This window comes from Haliotis rufescens, unplaced genomic scaffold (assembly GCF_023055435.1).
Source record: "Haliotis rufescens isolate VD_foot unplaced genomic scaffold, xgHalRufe1.0.p SCAF_10, whole genome shotgun sequence".
In the NCBI taxonomy this organism is placed as follows: Eukaryota; Metazoa; Mollusca; class Gastropoda; order Lepetellida; family Haliotidae; genus Haliotis; species Haliotis rufescens.
Window position 1 is genome coordinate 45487518 of NW_025963780.1, and position 19893 is coordinate 45507410.

The 19893-nt window shown below is 42.4% G+C and overlaps 1 protein-coding gene across 1 annotated transcript in view; it reads right to left on the minus strand.

Annotated features, from left to right (window-relative positions):
- The window catches only part of LOC124115624 (heparan-alpha-glucosaminide N-acetyltransferase-like), a 44463-nt gene that overhangs the window by 6877 nt on the left and 17693 nt on the right, over nt 1–19893 (minus strand). The window contains exons 2-10 of the mRNA XM_048391358.1: nt 10752–10960; nt 9969–10096; nt 8617–8735; nt 7285–7354; nt 6223–6304; nt 4037–4146; nt 3740–3847; nt 2821–2969; nt 757–869 (exon numbers count right to left, since the gene is read on the minus strand). Of these exons, the coding sequence (XP_048247315.1) occupies nt 757–869; nt 2821–2969; nt 3740–3847; nt 4037–4146; nt 6223–6304; nt 7285–7354; nt 8617–8735; nt 9969–10096; nt 10752–10960 (1088 nt within the window). The remainder of the gene's footprint in view (nt 1–756; nt 870–2820; nt 2970–3739; nt 3848–4036; nt 4147–6222; nt 6305–7284; nt 7355–8616; nt 8736–9968; nt 10097–10751; nt 10961–19893) is intronic.

Here is a 19893-nt window from a genome sequence, read left to right on the forward strand (position 1 = left end):
GCATTAAATATTTACCCTAGGAACGTGCATTAAATATTTACCCTAGGAGCGTGCATTAAATATTTACCCTAGGAACGTGCATTAAATATTTACCCTAGGAGCGTGCATTAAATATTTACCCTAGGAACGTGCATTAAATATTTACCCTAGGAGCGTGCATTAAATATTTACCCTAGGAACGTGCATTAAATATTTACCCTAGGAGCGTGCATTAAATATTTACCCTAGGAGCGTGCATTAAATATTTACCGTAGGAACGTGCATTAAATATTTACCCTAGGAGCGTGCATTAAATATTTACCCTAGGAACGTGCATTAAATATTTACCCTAGGAGCGTGCATTAAATATTTACCCTAGGAACGTGCATTAAATATTTACCCTAGGAGCGTGCATTAAATATTTACCCTAGGAGCGTGCATTAAATATTTACCCTAGGAACGTGCATTAAATATTTACCCTAGGAGCGTGCATTAAATATTTACCCTAGGAACGTGCATTAAATATTTACCCTAGGAGCGTGCATTAAATATTTACCCTAGGAACGTGCATTAAATATTTACCCTAGGAGCGTGCATTAAATATTTACCCTAGGAAGTGCATTAATTATATAATAAACCAACTACATGTTGTCTGTGTCGTAATCCTCTGACACACGTGTATTGCTATTGACGCCTGTTAATGTAAGCGATGAGGTAAGAAATAACCCCGTAGATGTTTTACTTTGTTTTCACTATTAATTTCAACATTTAACATACCGCGTGTGAATCTTCTTTCCGGTGACAGACGAGCTCCGTGAGGGCGATGATGAGGTAGGTCACGCCGAATCTCTGTAAGACGCCGGGGACGCGCAGCTTGGTGAGGTCCGTGGCTGACAGGCAGGAGGATACACATGTTTATATGATCAAAACTGCTCTCACCCTGACCCAAAGTACTAGCATAGCGTATTCTAACTACAGAATTACAACCTACGAGATGCAAAAGGTTGCTGGATTTTAATCCAAACCCGGGCGTGCTCTTAAGCTGAGAGATAAATGTTTCATTGATCTGTAAGTTATTACAAGGAAAAAAGACGAAACATAAATTTCAACATCAAAATATTGGCACCTTCGTATCAGATACACTTATAATGGCATCCAGCGCAGTGCACTGCGGCATCCGGAATACCACTAAACAGCGCTCGGCATCCGGAATACCACTAAACAGGGCTAGACATCCGGCATAACACTAAACAGGGCTCGGCGTCCGCAATACCACTAAACAGGGCTCGGCATCCGGCATAACACTAAACAGGGCTCGGCATCCGGCATACCACTAAACAGGGCTCGGTGTCCGCAATACCACTAAAGAGGGCTCGGCATCCGGCATAACACTAAACAGGGCTCGGTGTCCGCAATACCACTAAACAGGGCTCGGCATCCGGCATACCACTAAACAGGGCTCGGCGTCCGCAATACCACTAAAGAGGGCTCGGCATCCGGCATAACACTAAACAGGGCTCGGTGTCCGCAATACCACTAAAGAGGGCTCGGCATCCGGCATAACACAAAACAGGGCTCGGTGTCCGCAATACCACTAAAGAGGGCTCGGCATCCGGCATAACACTAAACAGGGCTCGGTGTCCGCAATACCACTAAACAGGGCTCGGCGTCCGGAATACCACTAAACAGGGCTCGGCATCCGGCTTAACACTAAACAGGGCTCGGCGTCCGGAATACCACTAAACAGGGCTCGGCATCCGGCATAACACCAAACAGGGCTCGGCGTCCGGAATACCACTAAACAGGGCACAGCATCCGGCATAACACTAAACAGGGCTCGGCATCCGGCATAACACCAAACAGGGCTCGGCGTCCGGAATACCACTAAACAGGGCTCGGCATCCGGCTTAACACTAAACAGGGCTCGGCGTCCGGAATACCACTAAACAGGGCTCGGCATCCGGCATAACACTAAACAGGGCTCGGCGTCCGGCATAACACCAAACAGGGCTCGGCATCCGGCATAACACCAAACAGGGCTCGGCATCCGGCTTAACACTAAACAGGGCTCGGCGTCCGGAATACCACTAAACAGGGCACAGCATCCGGCATAACACTAAACAGGGCTCGGCATCCGGCATAACACCAAACAGGGCTCGGCATCCGGCATAACACCAAACAGGGCTCGGCATCCGGCTTAACACTAAACAGGGCTCGGCGTCCGGAATACCACTAAACAGGGCTCGGCATCCGGCATAACACCAAACAGGGCTCGGCATCCGGCACAACACTAAACAGGGCTCGGCATCCGGAATACCACCAAACAGGACTCGGCATCCGGCACAACACTAAACAGGGCTCGGCATCCGGAATACCACTAAACAGGGCTCGGCATCCGGCATACCACTAAACAGGGATCGGCATCCGCAATACCACTAAACAGGGCTCGGCATCCGGCATACCCTCACCAACAGAGATAATATGTGACTCGCCTGTTTATTTATTTCTGACCCGTGAAGATCCGGGATAGCAACCCATGCTTGTCGTAAAAGGCGACTATGCTTGTCGTAAGAGGCAACTAATGGGATCGGGTGGTCAGATTCGTTGACTTGGTTGATGCATGTCATCGTATCCCAATTGCGTGGATCGATGATCATGTTGTCAATCACTGGATTGTCTGGTCCACACTCGATTATGTACAGACCGCCGTCATATTGCTGAGTGCGGCGTTAAACCATAAACATCTTATCATGAGAGCCCACGATGTTCAGGAAACGACTGATTACATTGAGCTATTATCTATGTTAAGACCGTCGACAGAGTACCACCGAAGACACTTACGTCCCCACGAGGTAGCCAGGATGATTCCCAGACCGAACAGAATACAGGACCTCTTGATAATCTTCCAGAAGATCTGACACCGTGTCTTGCCGCGCTTGTACATGCTCCGGAACGAGAAGTTCATAGCCGTGCCCATGATGAAGATGAACCTAGAAACAACAAACTACAGTAAACTACGTTTATAACGAACACGCTATAACGAACTATTATTTTGTATTTTGTCCCCGCTATTTGCTGTATATATGCTGTATATATGCTTGTAACGAACTACGGTTATAACGAACTAAAATTTGTAATATCTCCACTCCCACACTGGATCCTACTCGTCACAGGATCACCTGAAGGGCGAACACATAATTATCGTCACAATCACCCTGAAACCCTACACGTCACAGGATAAGCTTATGGGTATGGTTCTGACAAACTGAGAAACATAATCTGGGAGAATCTGGGATTCGAACCTACGATCATAAGTTTCTGGAATGCCTATGGGACTTAACTCTGCACAGAGAATACATAATTTATGTATATACATATTTAACGCCGCATTCAGCAATTTTCCAGCTACTTGCGGCGTTCTGCATATAATCGAGTCTGGACCAGACAATCCAGTGATTGATATCAAGTCATGCATCAAAAGTCATCGAGCAAGACCACTCGATACCGTTAGTCGCCATTTACGACAAGCATAGTCGCCCTTCAGAATACACAGGGATTGCTGAAGACCTAACCCGGGTCTTCACGTGTCCCCCACATACAGATACATATCTGCATTACACATGTACATACGTTTTATACAGACATTCTTCTATACCGGTCGATATCGTTCCAAACGAAACTTTCCATATTAATATATGGAGGATCTACTGTAATATACTATTTTGTGTCCCAGGGACATTGTGACGTGCCACTGACGTACCAGGGGAAGACAAGGTCAGCCAAGGTCAGGCCGTTCCAGGGAGGGTGCTCAAAGAACCAGTAGCCACCGCCGCCGTAGTTCACGAAGATCATTACGCTCAAGGACAAGCTGAAGATGTGGAAAAAAAGTGTCAACATTATGTTATAATCGCTTTCACAATCGACCACTGTCATTTAACATATGACTGACGCTGTATCGTTCCTTAAGGTTGGTCCGCCTAGTTTTGGGAATTGGTTGTCCGTTAGTCATTGAGGATTTAGTGTGAGATTTGCCGTGTTGAGAAACACAAACACTTACCCCCTGAATGTGTCCAGGGAACGCAGTCTCTTCTTTTTCTTCAGTTCGGTCACCTTCGTGGGGCCTCCGTTTTCTACATCACCATTGGCTTTACTCAGGGGGTCCATGTTCTGCACGTATACAATGTATCAACACATCACACTCCACATCACACTGTATCAACACATCACACTGTATCAACACATCACACTCCACATCACATTGTATCAACACATCACACTCCACATCACATTGTATCAACACCTCACACTCCACATCACATTGTATCAACACATCACACTGTATCAACACATCACACTCCACATCACAATGTATCAACACATCACACTGTATCAACACATCACAATGTATCAACACATCACACTCCATGTCACAATGTATCAACACATCACAATGTATCAACACATCACACTCCACATCACATTGTATCAACACATCACACTGTATCAACACATCACACTCCACATCACAATGTATCAACACATCACACTGTATCAACACATCACAATGTATCAACACATCACACTCCATGTCACAATGTATCAACACATCACAATGTATCAACACATCACACTGTATCAACACATCACAATGTATCAACACATCACATTGTATCAACACATCACACTCCACATCACAATGTATCAACACATCACACTCCACATCACACTGTATCAACACCTCACATTGTATCAACACATCACACTCCACATCACATTGTATCAACACCTCACACTCCACATCACATTGTATCAACACATCACATTGTATCAACACATCACATTGTATCAACACCTCACACTCCACATCACACTGTATCAACACATCACATTGTATCAACACATCACACTCCACATCACATTGTATCAACACATCACATTGTATCAACACCTCACACTCCACATCACACTGTATCAACACATCACATTGTATCAACACATCACACTCCACATCACATTGTATCAACACCTCACACTCCACATCACAATGTATCAACACATCACACTCCACATCACATTGTATCAACACCTCACACTCCACATCACATTGTATCAACACATCACACTCCACATCACATTGTATCAACACATCACACTCCACATCACATTGTATCAACACATCACACTCCACATCACAATGTATCAACACATCACATTGTATCAACACATCACACTCCACATCACATTGTATCAACACCTCACACTCCACATCACATTGTATCAACACCTCACACTCCACATCACATTGTATCAACACATCACACTCCACATCACATTGTATCAACACCTCACACTCCACATCACATTGTATCAACACATCACATTGTATCAACACATCACACTCCACATCACATTGTATCAACACATCACACTCCACATCACATTGTATCAACACCTCACACTCCACATCACATTGTATCAACACATCACATTGTATCAACACATCACACTCCACATCACATTGTATCAACACCTCACACTCCACATCACATTGTATCAACACCTCACCCTCCACATCACATTGTATCAACACATCACACTCCACATCACATTGTATCAACACCTCACACTCCACATCACATTGTATCAACACATCACACTCCACATCACATTGTATCAACACATCACACTCCACATCACATTGTATCAACACATCACACTCCACATCACAATGTATCAACACATCACATTGTATCAACACATCACACTCCATGTCACATTGTATCAACACATCACATTGTATCAACACATCACACTCCACATCACATTGTATCAACACATCACGCTCCACATCACATTTTATCAACACATCACATTGTATCAACACATCACACTCCACATCACATTGTATCAACACATCACACTCCATGTCACACAGTGAGAGTTGATAAGCAGCGTTCGATACACACACACACGCGCGCGCGCGCGCGCGCGCACACGCACGCACATGTTGTCAAGTTCATTTTCTTATTAACACACTGTCAGTTATTGTACATGATAAAATAATATTGCAATAGTTAGTAAGCATCGAAATGCATAGATGCTTGTCATTGATATGCGATATATTAAATGTTTCAATATGTACCTGAAGCACACTGAAATAGTTTATTGTCTCCAGACCACTTCTCAGGTTAAGTCAATCGTCTCATGAATAGGTATTAATTCCACCTCGCTTGAACTACCTACCACGGAATTATTGGCTTCTGAGTGTTCTCGGGGATCTGTGATGTCCGCGCTCTTCCCGAAACACGGAGCGGATCTACTGCGTCTGTAGCGTAAGCAGGACAGAATGAACTTTAATCCCACAGGAGTTTCCGTATCTCGGGCACAATAAATAACAGATTCTGAATGTTGGAAGGAAATACTATAAAACAATATTTCTCTATATCTAGGTCTCGATTCAGGGAACTTGATTTAAGGTGCACCAGGTGCATGTTGACATGGAAACCTTGTCGCACCAGACAACTAGTTGCACTCTGGTCCCATACATTTATCAAAGCTGAAACATAGATGCATAAAGGAGTCTAGATAAATAAAATATCAGATCTCTGATGATTGTGTCATGATTTTACATACATTTATGACGTATTGCTGCAAAACGAAATAGGAACATAGGCAATCTTGAATTACACACAGATTGGTGACGTCAAGCCCAAGAACGCATGACAAATTACACGTAACATAGGGATTAAGGATTGGTGATGTAGAGTGGTTCATAAAGCTCAGAGGTGTTGGGTGTTCAAAGGTCAATGTGTGGAAATGTAACGTAGACACACATTGATTTTTTTCTATATTAATATTAGGTTGCACTGGTACATGTTTTATATAGCTAAATCGCCCCCTGCATAATGGTACACTAGGGCTACGTTGGGGGTACGTAAATGTGGAAATAGTTGACAGGCCATAAGCGGAGGTGCGGCGGTTGCATGGCGTGAGTGTAGAGTAACATTTAGTCCCAGAATAATAGCTACCTTATTTAAAATATATATCAACAAAATACAAAATAAAATCCAAATACGCAATGCTTTATTCAAGGCAATCACAACTTGCCAGTCTAGACTTGAGTTGGATTGGATTTTAATTTATTCTCCAGGTTCTGTAGGACAGAGAGGGGAGGGAGACAGGGGACACTGGGGTAAGGTGTTTCCTTGGGCTGGTGATCATTACAGGTCGTTAGGTTAAAGGTCAGATGCCCGATGTTATTCTGGACGTTATTTGTGTGTCGTCCGTCTTCCCCGTGCTACTGACCTGTAAATACACTTAATGATGGCCCACAGTCCGGCCAGGCCGAGCAAACCCAGCACTGTAAACAGTATGGCTGAAACAGACAGAATACATTTGATGGATGTCCACTAGACTAACACTAAGTCAATGTAAACATGTCTTTAAATAATAATAAAACATTATTTTAGAAAGAACCTTTCCTCTTCTGCTGTTTTCATATGTGGAATCAAGCAAACTAGACTTGGTTAGTTTGATATAGACTTGCCCCGGCATTTAGTAAGAAACTATATACCTAAACAATATCAATTCCACAGTCTCCTTGTCTGTGGTCATCTTAGTCATCCTACGACCACAGAAAGTGTCTATACCTGCATGTAATGGTGTCTTCACTGATATTCGTATTCAGCTGCAGTCACCCAACTGATGATTCAGCTTGTCTGTTAAACGTTGTATATCACATCAAGATAATATCCGACATAGAACTTCAAACGTCAGCGCCAGAGAATGAGAGATAGATATCTGCCGAAACGAAGGGCTTAGGACTAAAAGTCAATGGAGTGATGAAAACTATATGAATGGATCAGTGCAAACTCAGTAATGACACCAGGTGTTCGCGTCAACATTCATCATATCCTGTTCTACCGCTAGTATCCACAACGTGTCACAACATACGCTGTACCCATTGACAGATTCTCCACGGTACCCATTGACAGATTCTCCACTGTACCCATTGACCGATTCTCCACTGTACCCACTGACGGATTCTCCACGGTACCCATTGACAGATTCTCCACTGTACCCATTGACAGATTCTCCACTGTACCCACTGACAGATTCTCCACAGTACCCATTGGCAGATTCTCCACAGTACCCATTGACAGATTCTCCACAGTACCCATTGACAGATTCTCCACAGTACATGTGTTGTAAGTTGGGGGACTGTATTATGCTGAGTGAGTGAGTATGGTCTTACGCCGCTTTTAGCAATATTCCAGCAACATCACGGCGGGGGACACCAGAAATGGGCTTCACATATTGTACCCATGTCGGGAATCGAGCCCGGGTCTTCGGCGTGACGAGCGAACGCTTTAACCGCTAGGCTACCCGACCGCCCCTGTATTATGTTGAATGAATGACGAGACATGATTGTGCTTAACGCTGAAGAGGCGACTAATTGGATCGGGTGGTCAGGCTCACTGACTTGGTTGATGCATGTCTTTGATCCCAATTGCGTAGATCGATGCTCATGATGTCAATTACTGGATTGTCTGGTCCAGACTCGATTATTTACAGACCGCCGTCATATAGCTTGAATATTGCTGAGTGCGGCGTTCAACAACAAACAAACAAACTTACGTATTTCCGCTGGCAGGGGTTCGTTAGCCAGCAGCAGGTCGCAGGCCGTCCCTTCGATGTAGGCCTGGTAGTCCAGGAACAGCCAGTAGTCCCCCGCCTCGCGGTAATGCAGCTCAAAGCTGGAACAGTGAGGCGTCTGTGTTACATCCCTGCAACCTCGCAATACGCAGCATGTACTTACCTCAACGAGTGCGCAATCGGAAGCTGGAAGCGCTCGTTAAATCGTCATCAGCGTAACCGAAAACAGAAAATGTGCCCCCATCGACAAAGCAGACCCGGCTCACATCAAGCCTATAGGCATCGTGGTCAGTTAGGGGGAAAACTGCATATTACAACTGGATCCACTAGTTTTATTAGTGAATAGTCTCTCTATTCCACGTGACTATTACATTATACAACCTTACGGTACTCGTGACCTTGACACACAATTGCTCGATATTATCTAAGCTTTACCATACAAAGTAGTTTACCCTCATTATGTGCGAAAATATATGCAGTTTACAATGCATCATTACAATATTACTACTCCAACTAACGTCAGAGTCGACTCAAATGACGTCGTAACGAATCTCACACACGGGAGCCCCATTTCGGGGAAGCTCTGTCAAAAATAGCTCAGATGGCAACCATAAAAACCACGTGCCCGAACTGAAACGAACTGCAGCCTATCTGATATTAGGTTTGTTTGTTTGTTGTTTCACGCCGCACTCAGCAATATTTCAGCTATATGACGGCGGTTTGTAAATAATCGAGTCGGGACCAGGCAATCCAGTGACTGACTTCATGAGCATCGATCCAATTGGGATACGATGATATGCATCAACCAAGTCAGCGAGCCTGACCACGCGATCTCGTTAGTCGTCTCTTGCGACAAGCATAGTTGCCTTTTACGCAAGCATGGGTTGCTGAAGACCTATTCTACCCCGGATCTTCACGGGTGTGATATAAGGTGTGATTCATGATTCGACGTGCAGGGTGAAATACGAGGCGATGTATCGCTGCAGAACGAACATCACGCAAATGTCAAAAACGGTTTATGTGCTCAAAGTACACATGACTCATTTGAAGAATGATATATACCCAAAACAACACGCTGAATGGAAAAGAATCTGCCGTCGTAAATTGAACTGTAAGCTAGATATTCAAGGAGTGAAAAACGAAGCATTCAGGTCAAACGTCGGGAAAAAAATAGCGATGGAATTTCATAACACATAAACAGATATTATGTGGTTAGAATTATTATCATACACACGCGCGCTCACACGCACCCATACAGACGCACTCTAGAACCCAACATATCTAAAACCACACCCTTCCGGTCCCCACCCCCACGGCAGTTATAGGGTCTTCACCTGCAGATATCCTCAACGTGGTCAGTGGGGTGCTGTCTGGCCAGCTTGACCCTCATGGGCCACTTGGTGTCGATGAGGATGGTGCTAGTGTTAGGGCCATGGATCGTGTCTATCTGCCGCAAGGGACACTGGAAATAGAGGTACACAATGTTATATTAACAGTGTGTACTGTCACAAATTAAATGAGATCGTTGTACTCTTAGGGTGCTATCTTGCGTTTGAGACAGGTATCGCACTATTCCAATAAAACAAGCATTGATAAGGAGAAAATCTTCATCTAACGTGGATCTAACGTGGACAGCCTCGGCATGTAATGACCTCACGTGTAAGCCTCTCCCTAGACTTACGTTTAGTCTCTGAAGTCTCTGAACATATTTTACCGAAAAACGTTGTAAATTATCAAAATAAAGAATAATAAAAGGAGCCCAGAGACTATCTTTATTTTAAGCGTGAAACTGTAGAAATCATCAATTGTAGACTTGCATGGGCTGTATTGGCTATATTTGTTAAAGGGTTTGTATAAGAGACAGACTCTACTCTTGAGGTAGAAATATTGTAGCTTGGAATAGAGTACATGCTACATGCTGGTTCTATCCAGTATGTTCAATCCAATATGCTAATTATTTCGCCTTTAACGGGCAACTCATATAATTTTTTTTTTTTTTTTTTTCCGTAAGTACTAAACTGTAAATACATCTATTTATCAGTTGCCTACTAGTTGCCTACGCGTTGCCTACTCCTACGACAATGATTATACTGAAAATACACGGTGCCCCTCAGTACCCGCAAACACTGTGTAGTCTGTGCCCATAGTTGGAGGTCAAAGTTGACACTGGTGTTGATGGTGAACCACGCCTTGTCATAAGTCAGGTCGGGTTTTTCGTCGGATCTGTGGGCGTTGAAGTAACGGATGAAGTCCCATCTGGAGGAGTTGCCACTTTGTGTCGTTGTTACCGTCGCTGAAGTCGTCTCTTGTGACAGGGCAGCAGAAACTGCAATGGATGATCGCATGAATAAATATATGTTACATGGAGAAAAGGTTGTGCGAAATGAAATTCTGCTTGAAGCGCTCGTAAACTAACACAAATATTGTTTTGTTTGTTTGGTGTTTACCGCCGCACTCTGCAATATTCCAGCTTTATGACAGCGGTCTGTAAATAATCGAGTCTGGACCAGACAATCCAGTGATTGAAACCATGAGATCGATCCACGCAGTTGGGATACGAATGCATGCATCAACCAAGTCAGCAAGTCTGACCACCCGATCGCGTTAGTAGCCATGGGTAGCTGAAGACCCGGATCTTCACGGGCTTCTAACACAAGTAAATAGAGTTGTCCGTTGTTTATTATTAAAATCAGTGCTTATTAGTACAAACCAGGGCACCATTTTCCCTCGGAATTGCAATTTATTTTATTTTAATATTGTAATGATGTAACTGTGATATTATAATAAAATAAAATACGAAAGATGCGAGTCAAACGGCAGTCCATTTCCGAAATATGAGCGAATAATATTCTGGCTCAAACGAAATCCAGGTTGTCGAGTACAAGCTTATTTCCATGTAGAATAATAGGGACTGATGATATAAATATAATTCTTTATTAAATGCAGTTCAGTCTCATCTGACAGACCCAAATGCCAAAGCATAAGAGAGCTGGTGACACGATTGCTTCTGACCACGAATGTGAACAAATTAGATCCACAAGCAAATGACTACTTCCTACTCACACAACCCATGGCAGTTGCAATACCAGTCCCGGGCCCCAGCTCGTGTTTGGTGATGCTAATGGGGAACTACACACATCCTAAGAGTTTCATCCAAAGCACACAACATTTAATGAGATCTCGTAGATGGGTTCGAACCCTAGATTCTGGGTCAGCTCTATGAGATCCACCTGGTGACCACATTGTTTGCTTCGGGACAAATTACCGACAACAAACAAAAAGCTTTTGACTTTGAGAACCGTCTTCACAAATGTCATCAAATGAAAGAGTTGTTTTTTTTAAAAAAGGAAAAAAGAGTTTCACCCATTTTCTGCTTTTCAGTTTGTGTTGTGTAGGAGAATGAAAGTTTGTTTACTCGTCGATAGCCAACACATCCTATTCCGATTTAGGCGGCTTTATGGGACACTTGGGACCCATTCTGTCGACCCGTGATCCGGGGTAGAATCGGTCTCCAGCAACCCATGCTTGCCGTAAAAGGCGACTAACGGGATCAGGTGGTCAGGCTCGCTGACTTAGTTGATGCATGGCATCGTATCCCAACTGTGTAGATCACTGGATTGTCTGGTCCAGGCTTGATTATTTTCAGTCCGCCGTCATATAGCTGGATTATTGCTGGGTGCGGCGTTAAACAACACACAACAACCGATTCTGTCCCGGCATCACCCTGTGGGAAGCAGTGAAAGTTACGAGGAATTCAGAATCTACTGAATATTTAATGGCATAATCCATCGAGTGTAGTGTTAGTAATGGGGAATCTATGTAGCAACAGATCTCTGCAAACTGTCTATGCAACATCTGATCTTGTGGGAGACACAATCACGCTACATCCTTAGAACTAGTAAGGGCCTCACGCTACATCCTCGTAACTAGTAAGGGCCTCACGCTAAAGCCTCGGATCTTGTAAGGATTTCATCGCTACAGCCTCAGGTCTGAATAGGGACAATGAGTTATCATCTGATCTAGCGAGGAACAATCACACTGTAGCATCAGATCAAGTAAGAGACACAATCACACTGTAGCATCAGATCTAGCGAGGAACAATCACACTGTAGCATCAGATCAAGTAAGAGACACAATCACACTGTAGCATCAGATCAAGTAAGAGACACAATCACACTGTAGCATCAGATCTAGCGAGGAACAATCACACTGTAGCATCAGATCAAGTAAGAGACACAATCACACAATAGCATCAGATCAAGTAAGAGACACAATCACACAATAGCATCAGATCAAGTAAGAGACACAATCACACTGTAGCATAAGATCGAGTAAGGGGCACAATCATACTGTAGCATCAGATCAAGTAAGAGACACAATCACACTGTAACATCAGATCTAGTAAGGGACACAATCACACTGTAACATCAGATCGAGTAAGGGGCACAATCATACTGTAGCATCAGATCAAGTAAGAGACACAATCACACAATAGCATCAGATCAAGTAAGAGACACAATCACACAATAGCATCAGATCAAGTAAGAGACACAATCACACTGTAGCATAAGATCGAGTAAGGGGCACAATCATACTGTAGCATCAGATCAAGTAAGAGACACAATCACACTGTAACATCAGATCTAGTAAGGGACACAATCACACTGTAACATCAGATCTAGTAGGAGGCACAATCACACTGTAGCATCAGATCAAGTAAGAGACACAATCACACTGTAACATCAGATCGAGTAAGGGGCACAATCATACTGTAGCATCAGATCAAGTAAGAGACACAATCACACTGTAACATCAGATCTAGTAAGGGGCACAATCATACTGTAGCATCAGATCAAGTAAGAGACACAATCACACTGTAGCATCAGATCAAGTAAGAGACACAATCACACTGTAGCATCAGATCAAGTAAGAGACACAATCACACTGTAACATCAGATCTAGTAAGGGGCACAATCATACTGTAGCATCAGATCAAGTAAGAGACACAATCACACTGTAACATCAGATCTAGTAAGGGGCACAATCATACTGTAGCATCAGATCAAGTAAGAGACACAATCACAAAGTAGCATCAGATCAAGTAAGAGACACAATCACACTGTAGCATCAGATCAAGTAAGAGACACAATCACACTGTAGCATCAGATCTAGTAAGAGACACAATCACACTGTAACATCAGATCGAGTAAGGGGCACAATCATACTGTAGCATCAGATCAAGTAAGAGACACAATCACACTGTAACATCAGATCTAGTAAGGGGCACAATCATACTGTAGCATCAGATCAAGTAAGAGACACAATCACACTGTAGCATCAGATCAAGTAAGAGACACAATCACACCGTAACATCAGATTTAGTAAGGGGCACAATCATACTGTAGCATCAGATCAAGTAAGAGACACAATCACACTGTAACATCAGATCTAGTAAGGGACACAATCATACTGTAGCATCAGATCAAGTAAGAGACACAATCACACTGTAACATCAGATCTAGTAAGGGGCACAATCACACTGTAGCATCAGATCAAGTAAGAGGCACAATTACACTGTAGCATCAGATCAAGTAAGAGGCACAATCACACTGTAGCATCAGATCAAGTAAGAGACACAATCACACTGTAACATCAGATCTAGTAAGGGGCACAATCATACTGTAGCATCAGATCAAGTAAGAGACACAATCACACTGTAACATCAAATCTAGTAAGGGGCACAATCATACTGTAGCATCAGATCAAGTAAGAGACACAATCACACTATAACATCAGATCTAGTAAGGGGCACAATCACACTGTAACATCAGATCAAGTAAGGGACACAATCACACTGTAGCATCAGATCAAGTAAGAGACACAATCACACTCTAACATCAGATCTAGTAAGAGTCACAATCACACTGTAGCATCAGATCAAGTAAGAGACACAATCACACTGTAACATCAGATCTAGTAAGAGTCACAATCACACTGTAGCATCAGATCGAGTAAAGGACACAATCATACTGTAGCATCAGATCTAGTAAGAGTCACAATCACACTGTAGCATCAGATCTAGTAAGGGACACAATCACACTGTAACATCAGATCTAGTAAGAGGCACAATCACACTGTAGCATCAGATCAAGTAAGAGACACAATCACACTGTAACATCAGATCGAGTAAGGGGCACAATCATACTGTAGCATCAGATCAAGTAAGAGACACAATCACACTGTAGCATCAGATCTAGTAAGAGACACAATCACACTGTAGTATCAGATCTAGTAAGGGACACAATCACACTGTAGTATCAGATCTAGTAAGAGACACAATCACACTGTAGCATCAGATCTAGTAAGGGGCACAATCACACTGTAACATCAGATCTAGTAAAGGACACAATCACACTGTAGCATCAGATTTGGTAAGGGACACAATCACACTGTAGCATCAGATCTAGTAAGGGGCCCAATCACACTGTAACATCAGATCTAGTAAAGGACACAATCACACTGTAGCATCAGATCTAGTGAGAGACACAATCACACTGTAGTATCAGATCTAGTAAGGGACACAATCACACTGTAGTATCAGATCTAGTAAGAGACACAATCACACTGTAACATCAGATCTAGTAAGAGACACAATCACACTGTAGTATCAGATCTAGTAAGAGACACAATCACACTGTAACATCAGATCTAGTAAGGGGCACAATCACACTGTAACATCAGATCTAGTAAGGGGCACAATCACACTGTAGTATCATATCTAGTAAGGGACACAATCACACTGTAACATCAGATCTAGTAAGGGACACAATCACACTGTAGTATCAGATCTAGTAAGGGGCACAATCACACTGTAACATCAGATTTGGTAAGGGACACAATCACACTGTAGTATCAGATCTAGTAAGGGGCACAATCACACTGTAGTATCAGATCTAGTAAGGGACACAATCATACTGTAACATCAGATTTGGTAAGGGACACAATCACACTGTAGTATCAGATCTAGTAAGGGACACAATCATACTGTAACATCAGATTTGGTAAGGGACACAATCACACTGTAGTATCAGATCTAGTAAGGGGCACAATCACACTGTAACATCAGATTTGGTAAGGGACACAATCACACTGTAGCATCAGATCTAGTAAGGGGCACATTCACACTGTAGCATCAGATCTAGTAAGAGACACAATCACACTGTAACATCAGATCTAGTAAGAGACACAATCACACTGTAACATCAGATCTAGTAAGGGGCCCAATCACACTGTAGCATCAGATCCAGTAAGGGACACAATCACACTGTAACATCAGATCTAGTAAGGGGCCCAATCACACTGTAGCATCAGATCTAGTAAGGGGCCCAATCACACTGTAACATCAGATCTAGTAAAGGACACAATCACACTGTAGCATCAGATCTAGTAAGAGACACAATCACACTGTAGTATCAGATCTAGTAAGGGACACAATCACACTGTAGTATCAGATCTAGTAAGAGACACAATCACACTGTAGCATCAGATCTAGTTAGGGGCCCAATCACACTGTAACTTCAGATCTAGTAAAGGACACAATCACACTGTAGCATCAGATTTGGTAAGGGACACAATCACACTGTAACATCAGATCTAGTAAGGGGCCCAATCACACTGTAACATCAGATCTAGTAAAGGACACAATCACACTGTAGCATCAGATCTAGTAAGAGACACAATCACACTGTAGTATCAGATCTAGTAAGGGACACAATCACACTGTAGTATCAGATCTAGTAAGAGACACAATCATACTGTAGCATCAGATCTAGTAAGAGACACAATCACACTGTAGTATCAGATCTAGTAAGAGACACAATCACACTGTAACATCAGATCTAGTAAGGGACACAATCACACTGTAACATCAGATCTAGTAAGGGGCACAATCACACTGTAGTATCATATCTAGTAAGGGACACAATCACACTGTAACATCAGATCTAGTAAGGGACACAATCACACTGTAGTATCAGATCTAGTAAGAGACACAATCACACTGTAACATCAGATCTAGTAAGGGGCACAATCACACTGTAACATCAGATTTGGTAAGGGACACAATCACACTGTAGTATCAGATCTAGTAAGGGGCACAATCACACTGTAGTATCAGATCTAGTAAGGGACACAATCATACTGTAACATCAGATTTGGTAAGGGACACATGGACAATCACACTGTAGTATCAGATCTAGTAAGGGACACAATCATACTGTAACATCAGATTTGGTAAGGGACACAATCACACTGTAGTATCAGATCTAGTAAGGGGCACATTCACACTGTAACATCAGATTTGGTAAGGGACACAATCACACTGTAACATCAGATTTGGTAAGGGACACAATCACACTGTAGTATCAGATCTAGTAAGGGGCACAATCACACTGTAGTATCAGATCTAGTAAGGGACACAATCATACTGTAACATCAGATTTGGTAAGGGACACATGGACAATCACACTGTAGTATCAGATCTAGTAAGGGACACAATCATACTGTAACATCAGATTTGGTAAGGGACACAATCACACTGTAGTATCAGATCTAGTAAGGGGCACATTCACACTGTAACATCAGATTTGGTAAGGGACACAATCACACTGTAGCATCAGATCTAGTAAGGGGTACATTCACACTGTAACATCAGATTTGGTAAGGGACACAATCACACTGTAGTATCAGATCTAGTAAGGGGCACATTCACACTGTAACATCAGATTTGGTAAGGGACACAATCACACTGTAGCATCAGATCTAGTAAGGGGTACATTCACACTGTAACATCAGATTTGGTAAGGGACTGTCACTCAGAGGATTAAGAGGATAACTAGAAATATCAGACAATAACTCCACGGAATTTGGACTTAAAAAACAAACAATGTAATGTATGGCTGTGAAGCAGAACCATGATATGTTTTAGCCTCCTTCACAAACACTGGAGGGGTGGTGTACATCACACACACATACATCCCCTCCTCCCTCAAGTGTACACTGAGTCTTCTCCACGCAGTAGGCCACCCCCTAGCCCCAGGACCCCTGCAACCACCACAACCCCCGAGTGGCAATATTAGCAATGGTCAAAGGACTTCAATCGCCTCGAAGCTTCGCATGCTATTGAGACGGAGAAGCCCAAATAACTATGATAACGCCAAACATTCGGATTAAACAACATGAAAGGCTAGCCGAAATATTTTACAGAATGGAAATATGCGGAACGGATCTTGCAAGAGGAAAGATGTTTGGTTCAAACAAATGACTTGGTCCGTGAACAAGCGAATTTCTGTCCATGTCACGTGACCGCGTGACCTTTTTCCCTTCAGTGGTACTTCTACACCCTCGGAAAGAAAACCAGAAATAGGGGGATTGTTGACACAAAGTGCCTCCTCAAATTGATTTACCTAAGTCACCTAAGGTTAGGAATTTTTTCAGTGTCATTTTTTTCCTATTGAATAAACTCCCTGTCAACAGGGTCCGTAGTTTCAGGATGGACCATAAAGAAAGACATATCTTAATGGTAGAAATACAGAAAGGCATCCATGTCTAGCCCCACTGACTAGAGTTGCGTCCCTTGTCTGTCCCAGTATCCGCTGATCGTGGCTTCGATTCCCAGATTTGATTCGATTTGATCGTGACCCTCATCATACCAATTTTTTTAGGGATTTAATATGGTATTAAATATTTACCTTCGTCATTTTCTTCTGAAATTAAGGTGACACCATGTGATATAATTACAAACAAACAGACAGTTTATTCAGTAATTTAGGCATCAAGGCCCCTAGTACAATGCAGACTGTATTTAACATGTGTCACGTGATGTACATGATTAGATTTTAAAACAAGTTGCACATTTCTCATTACAAAGACATGTTTTAAATATACAGAAACAGCATGGATCATATTAGGATTTTCATAGTTTAGCAGATTTATCATTAACTGACGGTCTTTAAAAATACCTTGCAACATGGGGAGAAATCTATGCCTTAAATGGGACTACGTTTCACATATAAGTAAGACATTGTATTCATCCTCTACTTCTCCGGATGAACTGTTTCTACAAATAGAGTTCACAATATCCCCGTCTTTGGGCATACGACATACACTTACATAAGTTTACAATAAGCTGTAATTATACTTCTATCGTTTAAACAAGTTAATATCTTTCCGTTTGTAACAATGATTTTACTTTACTGTAAATGCTAAGATATAGTTATACAGAAATACTTTGGTGCCACTGTTGACAAAATATATCCTTTAGTCTTCGCTTAAATAAATATAAAATAACTGTGTATCTCCCTCATCTTGGGGAATCCATACATATGAAAAGCCACTGACACTAACTCACATCTGAAACTCATTTTTTTACAATTATCATCAAGTACCTTCAACATTTTGTAACACTGATATGGGTATCTATCAGGCATCATTCTAAGTAACTTAATCCAATACTTAATTACCCTTAATCGGCTGGCTACAAAATATTACTACGGCCTGTTTCACCAAGGATTGCCTTGAAAGAGGCAAACTTATCGACACCTGGAAAACATTTGAAAATGAAGTGTGACATTTTCAATTATAGCGTTATACGTAGCACCGCATATTGCAGAACCATGCAAATGTATTGGCATAATTTTGCCTAAAAAAATGGTACATGCTGTGAAAAAAGACACACAACTATTTCTCCTGAAATTATAAAGAAAGCACAATGGCTCCCGACGCCTGAACAGCTAGTAGCGTCCATGCCACAGACCGCGACAATCTAGAGGAGAACATAAGACCTGAACATGTATAGTAAGTGACAACACTCAAGGCAGGTATAATTACACTACTTTTCAAAGCGCCGTCGTTAAACCCGGCGTACGCACTACACTAAAAGCTAGTGATCAGTATTATGACAAATCCTCGCTGTTGTTGGAGTGACTTTGGTAAGTTCAGGCGCAATGGAGGGAACCCATGACGAACAATGCCGGTAGTAAATACACAGATACCTACATGGGGACGGCCATGAATATTGTCATCGGATTCCCTAAAATTGGAAGATATTCACATAGTTAGGTTGGTACACGTGTTATAGTGCAAACCATTTCAATACTTATTTAACATTTCATTTATCTAAATACCTAACTGGTTCAATATGTTTCCAAGTGCACCGAAATTCTTTGCTCTTTGTTTAATATATTCAGCAAAAATTCGGAG